This window comes from Phyllobates terribilis, unplaced genomic scaffold, assembly GCF_046119375.1.
Source record: "Phyllobates terribilis strain yellow unplaced genomic scaffold, ASM4611937v1 Scaffold_1__5_contigs__length_1240528914, whole genome shotgun sequence".
In the NCBI taxonomy this organism is placed as follows: domain Eukaryota; kingdom Metazoa; phylum Chordata; class Amphibia; order Anura; family Dendrobatidae; genus Phyllobates; species Phyllobates terribilis.
Window position 1 is genome coordinate 516,472,595 of NW_027362761.1, and position 10,597 is coordinate 516,483,191.

At 38.3% G+C, this 10,597-nt stretch overlaps 1 protein-coding gene across 2 annotated transcripts in view; it reads left to right on the top strand.

Annotated features, from left to right (window-relative positions):
• RAB3C (RAB3C, member RAS oncogene family) overlaps positions 1-9,448 on the top strand; it is a 212,632-nt gene extending 203,184 nt beyond the window's left edge. For both annotated transcript variants that reach the window (XM_073680278.1, XM_073680277.1), the window contains exon 5: positions 282-9,448. In XM_073680278.1, coding sequence (XP_073536379.1) covers positions 282-469 — 188 coding nt within the window. In that variant the 3' untranslated portion in view covers positions 470-9,448. The remainder of the gene's footprint in view (positions 1-281) is intronic.
• The last annotated feature ends 1,149 nt before the right edge of the window (positions 9,449-10,597 follow it).

Sequence of the window (10,597 nt, forward strand, 5' to 3'; positions counted from 1 at the left end):
CAGATCAACGTGTAGCGATTAAATGGTGAATACTGGAGTTCCTATAGAGTGACTAGTGGCAAGTTTGTCCAAGGTTGCTTTTTTGAGCCAACAGCCTCAGACTGACTTTACAGTCATATTTCCTATTAGAAAGAGTTTAATAATACATTGCCTAATACCATCTAGTGATTTATAAACAGATGATCCTCTCCTTTTATGTATCCCTTATATTTTGCAGCAGAGCCTTCCCTTCCGCCTCCCTCGCTGTGATATCGTCATGAATTGTTCTCCTTCTCTTTCAGGTTTTGAATTTTTTGAAACAAGCGCTAAAGATAACATCAATGTGAAGCAGACATTCGAGCGCCTTGTGGATATCATCTGTGATAAAATGTCGGAGAACGTAGAGACGGATCCAGCAGTGACGGCTTCAAAGCAGAGCACAAGACTGACAGACAAGCCCCCACCACAGCAGCCCAACTGTGGATGTTAATGTCACCACTTAGGCGTCTTCGTGTTCTGTTGCCAATAAGTATTTAAGAAAAAAGCGGTCCATACACTTAGCATTTCTACTGTCTATGTATCTGTTTCAATGGAAAGAAATATGGCTTGTTTTGTATGGCCAGCTGATGAATGGTAGCCTGGAGGCTGAGACCTTCTAATAAATGTTCCCGCTGTTTGCAAGTTACTTGGCTTGGTATGCTCTTATAATTTACTTTTTCCTCACTCTTGTTGTTAAGTTTGTATATTTGTGACATCTGAGCTTTTTTAAGACTATTATATCTAGAGTGAATGGCATTTCTCTCCTGAATGTTACCCAATGTCTTGATCTCCTCAATACCATTTATGATTTCACTTCATACTTCTGATGTTCAGGTATTTGCTGGTATCAGATTTATTATTTGGATTGTTTTTATTTAATTTATTATAAATGCAAATCAAGTGTATTGTCATCCATTTTTGTTGCAAGGTTTCTACGTTTTGCTATCCAGCCACCTCCTATTGGGCTGTAGATCCGGAAAGCTTTATAGCTACTCGTTTATGAAATCCTACCTTGAATTATTTGGAATCCCAGTGTGCAAATGACTTCTTATTTTCCCCTGGCGCATTGCCTGTAACTACATCTTCAATCACCATTGTGCCTCTTCATTGAGTGCAAGTGCCCCTCGAAGTTGGAATTAAATTGTGAAGGATAGAGTGTAGCAGAAGGAGGCTAGCGATGTTCATAGAGTAGATGACTTAATACAAAAATCTAAAATATGCCCCTTTTCTAATGCAGATTCACACCAACAATCATGTGGCATGAAGAGCAGGCTTTTTTTTCCAAGATTCCGAATCTTGGTGTGGTGTCATAGTTGCCTCTATGGGATGTGTGGTCTTAATCAAACAAACCCTGTCTCATTTACAGACAAGTGGCTACGGCACTGGTGGATTTAGAAAATCTGAAATGTAAAGATATAACAAAGGATAACATTACAGGATGAGTGGATCGAGTTCAAGTCTAATTTCCTGAAATTTGCAGTTTCAAGCGAATTCGAACACTTTCGAGATCTGATTTGCGGTTCACAAAAAATAAACTTAACCACCATAATTTACCACACTGCTGAAGTATCAGAGAGTGGGATAATGTCTTTTTACTTACCACGCAGGCCTCCCCATAATGCCCTTCAGCTATGACATCTAACAGATTATTAGTACAGTAGTGGTCAGTACCTGGGACATCACAGATCAGCAGTTCCCAGTGGAGCACAGCTTGTACAGTAAAGTCATTTTCCATCTCCATAGTCACTGGGTAAGTCTCTCTCTCCTGTAGAGAGTAAGCTCTTATGATCAGCAGTGTCCTCGCTATCTTCTGTAGAGTGTAAGCTCTTATGGTCAGTGGGGACCTCTCTCTCCTATAGAGTGTGAGCTCTTATGGCCAGTGGGGTCCTCTCTCTCCTATAGAATGTAAGCTCTTATGGTCAGTGGGGTCCTCTCTCTCCTAAAGAGTGTAAGTTCTTATGGTCAGCATGGTCCTCTCTCCTATAGAGTGTAAGCTCTTATGGTCAGTGGGGTCCTCTCTCCTGTAGAGTGTAAGCTCTTATGGTCAGCGGATTCATCTCTTTCCTGTACGGTGTAAACTCTTATGATCAGCAGGGTCCTCTCTGTGTCTTCTGTAGAGTGTAAGCTCTTCTGGTCAGCGGGGTCCTCTCTTTCTCCTGTAGGGTGTAAGCTCTTATGATCAGCAGGGTCCTCTCAGTCTCTCCTGTAGGATGTAAGCTCTTACAGTTAGTGGGGTCCTCTCTCTTTCTCTCCTCTAGGGTGTAAGCTCTTATGATCAGCTGGGTCCTCTCTCTCTCTCTTGTAGAGTGTAAGCTCTTATGGTCAATGGGATTCTCTGTCTCTCTATTGAAGAGTGTAAGCTCTTATGATCAGCAGGGTCCTCTCTCTGTCTCCTCTCCCTTTTGTGTATTTTATGGGCAATTACAAGCTTTCCAGTATTGAGAATTGTGTGATATATTCGATGCAAATTAGAATTTCAAAAATTCCATTCATCTCTAGTTCCAATGACTCAGATAACACAGCACTGAGATATCACTGCAAAAAAAGGTTTAATTTATACCAAACTTGACATAGATCAATGGCTTCTGCGCTATTAATCTTTCTTAATCATCTTAAGTGGTATAACCTCCTGTGAAAAATTATCATGATGTGGGTTAGGAGTCATGACAACCTTTACTACATCTGTATTACTACATTTCTATAATGAACTATATACAATATATGTCCTGCTTGAATTCCCTGGTCAGATATCTTGTGAGTCGGTACCTCTCATGCTTGAGCCTACTGTAGAATATTCCCCGTAGTCTGTTATGTAAACTTAATAAAAAGATATCTGCTGCGTGTGAGAGGCTAAAACCATTGTGAAATATAATTTTACTGGGAAAACAAGAATATCTACAATAGTAAAAAAACTTCATTAAAACCAAATCTTCTATTTCCTCCAATTTTCAGTTTGCAGATGCTCCAGCACTTGATGAGCTCATGCCCTTTACATTACAATTCTTAGGTTATGTTCACACTGTCCGGAGCCGTCTGCGGCCCCGACACAGCGGAATAGCCGCCGGTGACTTCCTCTCATTTTATGCACATGAGTGGCGCCAATTTTTTTTTTCACCTGCGGACTTTCCTCATAGAGGCTAGGTCTGTGGGGAAATCCTGCATGTGGACCCGCCGGAGAAATTGACATGCTGCGGTCTGGAAAGACGCGCTGCATGTCAGTTTCCGCGGGTGTGCCGCAGACACATAGTGGACATGGGATTTCTACAAATCCCTTCCACTATGCTGTAACATCTGGTATAGTGTCAAACCAGCAGCGTTTCCTGACCGTGTGCACATACCCTTAAAGAATAAGTAAGCAGAATCTTACGTATTTGAGAAATTTAAGTATAAAAATTTTATGGCGACATCGAAATCTGGATGATCTGCTTTTCTTCACTTTCCACTGCTGATTTCTAAAGGTGGACTGTTCTTTTAGATGACAATGAATATATTCTTAAGTGCTGTGTAATCTTTCCAGAAGAGAAGAGTTATGTCCTCTATCTTTTAGATGTGTCACACTTGTATAACAGTTTCAGGTATCATTATGTTCTTCTAAAAGATATAGCGTCGTATGTACCGTAGTTCTATTGTACTGGGTCTGATATGTGAGGGTAAAAGCTGTATATATGTCACTACGGGAAATTAGATCGTCATTACTCAAGTTTAAATGGAATCTGTCAATAAGCTCAACCCTCATAAACTGTCTACACGGACATGCAGATCATAAGAAGCTGAATGAAATGATACCTTGATATCTGCTATCTGATGTCTTATTCCAGAGAAATCCACATTTTTCTTATATGTGAATGAGCTGTTAACATCTACGGGCCGGACATAGATCTCTCTGAGAATCTGCCTCCAGAGCTTATTTTAAATGAAAAGGGATATTACCAGTGTGAGACATGTTATGAATGCTGTCCTAATCACAGCAGTGAGATCAGAACTAACACAGTACAACAGAAGTGAACTTTGTCTCATTGCAAAAACATTTGCAGCAGCAGTTGTCCTCCCATAGAGCTTCAGCTTCCATCTCATTTGCAGCTAGTATGGGGGGGGGGGGGGGGGCAATACAGCAAAGCTGACAGCATTGGGAGAGTACAACTGCAAATATGCCTGTTATGTTTGTAATGAGACAATGTTTAACTCTGCTGTACTGTGTTAGTTATAATCAGATATAGCTCTGCAGCAGAGCTGCCAGCACTATGAGAGGACAACTGCTGCTGCAAATGTTTTTATAATGAGACAAATTTTACTTCTTCTGTGCTGTGTTAGTTCTGACCTCACTGCAGAGCTGTGTGTGATTATGAGACCAAAGTGCCAGTCACTGATAACTCTCACTTTTATTTAAAATAATCTCTGGAGGCAGATTTTCAGGGGACTCTGTGTCCGGTCCATAGATCTGCATAGACTGCAGACTTATGAATCCCCCCAGTGCATGCACTGTGCGCTGCGGGGATTCACCAGTTTCAGACCCGGGAACGGGGGGTATGTATGAGTTATACATACCCCAGGCCAATGGACGCAGCCTCGGTTCCATACAAGTGTATGGTGCGAGGCCACGCACAGTGGCTGGGAGTATGTATAACTCATACATACCCTCCGTTCCCGGGTCTGAAAATGGAGCATACCCCCAGAGTGATTGCAGACTTTTCAGTTTGGACTGAGCAACCCCTTTAGGGTATCATTTTCAGCTTCCTAAGACCTACATGGTCATATAGACAGCTTAGGAGGGTTGATCCTACGGACAGGTATCCATTAATGTATACTGTAGGTATATATATATATATATATATATATGACTTTGTATTAGTTTTTTGCATAGAAAATGTAGTTGCTAAAATATCCTTTATTACAGATATTTTGTGTATATAAGCAGAAATGGCAATTATAAAGTGTCCAGAGACTGTGAAGGAGTTTGTTTAGATAGTTTAATCGTTTCCTAGTGGCTTGTATGAAAATATATTAGCACTGGTTAATTATAATATATTGTACTCAACTATCACTATATCAGTGTGTCTATATCCCCAGTGTGTAATCTAGATTTCATGATGAGAACAGCTCATGTTATAGCAGTAAAGAGACACCTATGCTAAAATGTGATTCCATTATTCAAATACGATGTATCAACTTATGTAATATAAAGAAAGATAAGGGTTAATACCGCCATCAATGCCTTACCGCGATGTGATAGGTCAAGCAGGTGATGTAAAACGATGGACTCTTATTTTTATACCTGTGACAAACCAAGTAATTCACAGCAATTGGTTTTCTTTGCCTTATAAATTTCACAATGATTAAACAAAAGAGTATGATGAGTCTCATGTCGCTCATTAGACAACGATTTACAGCCTGTAAGGAAAAATACAGGGCAGATTATATCAATTATTACTGGGAGAAGAGAAGAAAAAAGGCATAACTTGACATGAAACCACTGCCAAATAATGACAGCCATGTTTTCCTTTTTTTATTGTCAATGTGACAGCAGCTTATCTTGACTCAGGCAGGACACTCAAGCTGCCATTCTGCCAAGAACAATCTGTCTACAAATTATTATTTTTGTTAAAAAGCTAGATATTATCTTTATATAATTTTTTTCTTCAGGCATAAACATGACAAAAATGAAAAGTAAACCAACTCTGTTAAAATGTAGTCGCCAACTAACTGTTTATAGAAATGAATAGCATGTCAATGAACAATATTCCCCAATCTCCCTCTTTCATCTGAGAATTAGATTTATTATTTTTCTATGCCATGACCATAATATGTTTAGACTGCTGCTTAACAGTAGATGACTTTTATAGAAGATGGTCACCAACCTCAAGATTTGGGCAAAAATGTATATTTTTTTGTCTTATTCTGTGTTTTATGAAGTGGTGTAGAGAAGGCGGCAAGATAAAAAAAAATAAAAGTCTTTCCTATCTGCTGTGCCTCACAATCATCTGACATATACAGTATGTATAAAGGATACATTCTACAGTATACAGCTATAGGTCTACAACCTGTGGCTCTCCAGCTGTAGTCCAACCTAATACCCATAGAAAAGTAAAGTTTCTGGGTTCAAACATTACAACACTCTAAAATCTATTGGATCTGGCCATTAGACAATTAATCATTCCAACATGTTATATACCGTATTTTGATGTTGCAATTCATTAATGTCTATAGTTTCATTGTCCTCAACGATACACATGTCTACTGCCTTCGCTCTACTATTCTAATAGATCACAACTCTTGAAACTGCTGATACTGAACTCCCTCCTTGGATGACATTGCAGCATATGGAAGACATTGAAAATTTGCCTAACGATTGCCAAAGGGTTTTTTTTTTCACTTGTTGGTCATTGGGCACCTGAGGATAGAAGAAGCAACAGATTTCTAGCTCCTGGCAGGATAGATTTATGTAGTAATAGACATGATTCATAGAGGTGTAACTTGAAACCTCCTAGGTCCTAAAGCAAAATCCTTAAAGAGGTTATCCAGGATTATATATTTTTTTTACTGTGGGCCTAGCTCAGATCTCTGCTGGCACAGAGAGGTCACAGACTAAGTGACCTCTCTGAGCTGGTATTTCGATAGTGGCGTAGTACTGCTGGAAATCAGTGGCCGAAGGAGCACGAGCAAGAACAGAAAGCGGTAGTAGAAATTCTTAGACTTAGCAAAAGGAGTTGTAGCAAACAATCCATAGATAGGTGAAAACAGTCTGGGTAAGAATGTTCAGGAGCTGGAGACTGGAACTATCTAACAACTAGACACAATACTCAAGCAATGAGTGAGAGATCCATGTGGCTTTAAGTAGGCCCAAACAGGGAACAAGATGGATCCCAAAGGTTCAGAATCTGCCATCTTAGCAAAGGGCAATTTCAAAACACAGCAGCCTCCAGCAGGAAGGTGTGGGATTGCAGCACAATTATTAAGGTGAAAAATAGCAGCCACTAGTGGTCAAAGTGTAGAAGGACAACAGGAATTCTGACAGCCGATGCCGGATAGAACAAGTAGCAACTACCTGCCTGTTAGTTTTTTGGCTCATAGTAAAAAAAATAATTTAGCCCTGGATAACAACTTGAAAATGTCTCTTTCATGTGCCATTTATACTAAAGATGCCTAAGGGGACACCAAGAAGGACCACGGTACACCCTTAGGCACCAGGGCCTGGGTGTGACTGCTACCTCTATACTCCCTGTAGCCACATCCCTTAAGATTTTGCAAGAAATTACTTAGAATTGTGTTTCAAAAGAAGATACAGTATTGTGTTACTTACAATCTACTGAAATGTTCCTTACAATCCTGCAATGTAACATTTACTATAGAACTTTTAATCAGTTTTTATTAGGTTTTTATATTATGCTCAGAATTTAGTCCTGGAATAATCTAGATATTTTCAGTGTAATGAGTGAATTTATTGTACCCATATAAAGTAGTAGATTTCCAATTGTCACTTGCACTTGTATGTAAATGTGTTGACCTTAAAGTTGGACAATTTGTACAATTTTGAAGGCATTAGTCAGAGTCTCGTGTTCTTAGTCTTGTTTAATATGTACTCTTGTAAGTATATGGTTTATTTCTTTACTATTTGCATTTATTGCTCTTTTCAATCAGCTTTGCTATCATAGATACCCGCTATCAATTTAGACTCGATAATGAAATATCTACAGGTGTGTCCTTCCTTATCTCTGCTCATGGCACAACATATGATAATGTGTTGCGCAACATTAGCAGCTTTGAAAGAAAAAAAAGAAACATAATTTTGCAGTGCTCGGTCGGGAGCTGCTTATACTATACGTGTTTATATGTGGTCACCCAAGGATTATAATGTGAATTGCAACCTGTAAGCATCATGTTGCTGCAACATATTGAATTTGTATTGGAAGAAATTGAATCCTCTATCGAATTTTGCAGAACGGTAAGAGTGGACTCATCTGTATACAATTCCATAATGAACTAAAACATCCATTTTAAGAAATGAAACATAGTCACAATTTTTGAATTTTTATTAATAATGATTTAATTCTAAAAGATCTAACATCTCAATTCAGAGAGGAAAATCTTGTAATGACCAGGTAATCAAAAAGGCAAAAAAAAAGAATTTCTAGCTCCAGTTAACAAATAATCCTTTATTGGAAAAATGTAAAATATCAGTTCCATGAAAGAGGGGGTAAGGAATATGACGGACATATTAGGGCAAATGAGTCTTAACCCATCCATACATATTAGATAGCTGTCAACCAAACAATCATCACCACACTAGAGTGCTTGGCTCAGCCGACTGTTCCATTATTATTTATGAAAGAGCCACTGCCAGATTCCTTTGGCAGCAACCAAACAAAATGATATAGGTGCAAAAGTTAAGATTACTTCCATTATCACTACTTTTTTTTACCTGTTTGTTGGAGGCCCTAAGGAATCATCTGGACTTTCCCTCAACTTCTAAGGAACAAAAAAGGGACAGATACTTTAGGTTGGATTTTAACTTGTCCAGTTGCTAATCCAGAGGTATCTTGGAGTCTCTTAGCTCCCTCCAACACCCAATGAAACAAGCCAAGCCTAATGAGCATATTGGTCAACGTAGAGCCGCATTCCCTTACTACTTCTTTGTGTTCACGCCTATAAGGGGAATATATAAGGACGGTTCAATATCTATTTTCTAATTTTATTTTTGCGCTTATGAAACCGTGACTATATTGTGTTATGTGAACCTGTAGCTCTGTGATCCTCGTGTGCTATGTATAAAAACAAATTCTGCGCTTTAGTGTATTCAATGTTGCATGAGTAAATGTTTGAGATCTATAAATTATACATATATATTTTTATATTACGACAAAAAAAACAACTCTCGTCCGAGAGTCCATGGGCCATGAAGTGCAATATTTGATGACCTCTGTGGTGTATATGATATCAGTGTGAAAGCGTCTTCGGTGGCTGTATGCAATACTCGGTGTCTGTGGTTTAAGCTGTGCATCGTTAGAATATACAAGTCATATTGTATCCTCGGGGGTGTGGTTGAAACCTTTGACTGCTTTGAGTGAACTGAAGTATTTTATTAAATGAGATGTTGTATTTGATGTAAAATAATATGTCTAAAATTCTATTAATATATTTCTATGTTATGAACATTAAATCGTGTATGCTATACCTGACTGCCGAAATTGTAATTGCATTGGAAACATATTTACTTGCACAAAAAAAAGTCCCAACATTTTTTTTTTTTGTTACCAAGATGAAAATACTAATGCATGTCCTATATAATATCATATCACCATTTGCCATACGCCATCTCAAGAAGTCTAAAAAAAATCTATAACCCTGATTTGTAAGGTTTATTCTTGCGTTTTCTTGCATTTATCTAAGGGAGCCATTTGGTTTCTACATGTGGAATAAAGGAGAATTTCTCAATCTTTACCTCGTATTCTTTTTTATTAGTTCAGCAATGAGCCTCTCTCCCATGTATTTAAAAAAATATTGTGATTGCACATGAAAAATCTATGATCTTCATTATCCCATATATGTATAATGTTTTTTTTTTCCATTTTCTATATCGAATTACTATAAAAAAGAAAAAAATCAGAATTCTTGCAATTTTCACTCTGGCCAATAGGCATAATTTTATTAAAAAAAAATAAACTAAACTGGTTCAGAGAAGACCTACTAGGATGGTGAGCGGGCTGCAAACTATGTCCTACGAGGAACGGTTAAGGGATCCGGGAATGTTGAGCTTGCAAAAAAGAAGACTGAGAGGAGACTTAATAGCTGTCTACCAATATCTGAAGGAATGTCACACTGTAGAGGGATCAGCTTTATTCTCATTGGCACGTGGAAACACGAGAAGCAATGGAATGAAACTGAATGGAGAAGATACAGATTAGATATTAGAAAAAACTTTTAGATAGTGAAGGTGATCAATGAGTGGAACAGGCGGCCACGAGAGGTGGTGAGTTCTCCTTCAATGGAAGTCTTCAAACAGAGGCTGGACAGACATCTATCTGGGATGGTTTAGTGAATCCTGCATTGAGCAGGGGGTTGGACACGATGACCCTGGAGGTCCCTTCCAACTCTAACATTCTATGATTCTATTAGACTCATACTTCATGTTCTATATAATTGACTTTTCAACAGTCTCATTATCATCATAGACAGGATTACAATGACAGATAACACCTTACGTGCAGTATATGACACAGGATCCACCTTTCATAATCGATGATGGTCACAGCTTACCTCTTCACCAACCGTTCGCAATGACCTTTGCCTAGATTAAAGCATATCCAAATTATTCATCTATACAAATAAATACAGTGGGTACGGAAAGTATTCAGACCCCTTTACATTTTTCACTCTTTGTTTCATTGCAGCCATTTGGTAAATTCTAAAAAGTTCATTTTTTTTCTCTTTAAAGTACACTCTGCACTCCATCTTGACTGAAAAAAACAGAAATGTAGAAATTTTTGCAAATTTATTAAAAAAGAAAAACTGAAATATCACATGGTCATAAATATTCAGACCCTTTGCTCAGACATTCATATTTAAGTCACATGCTGTCCATTTC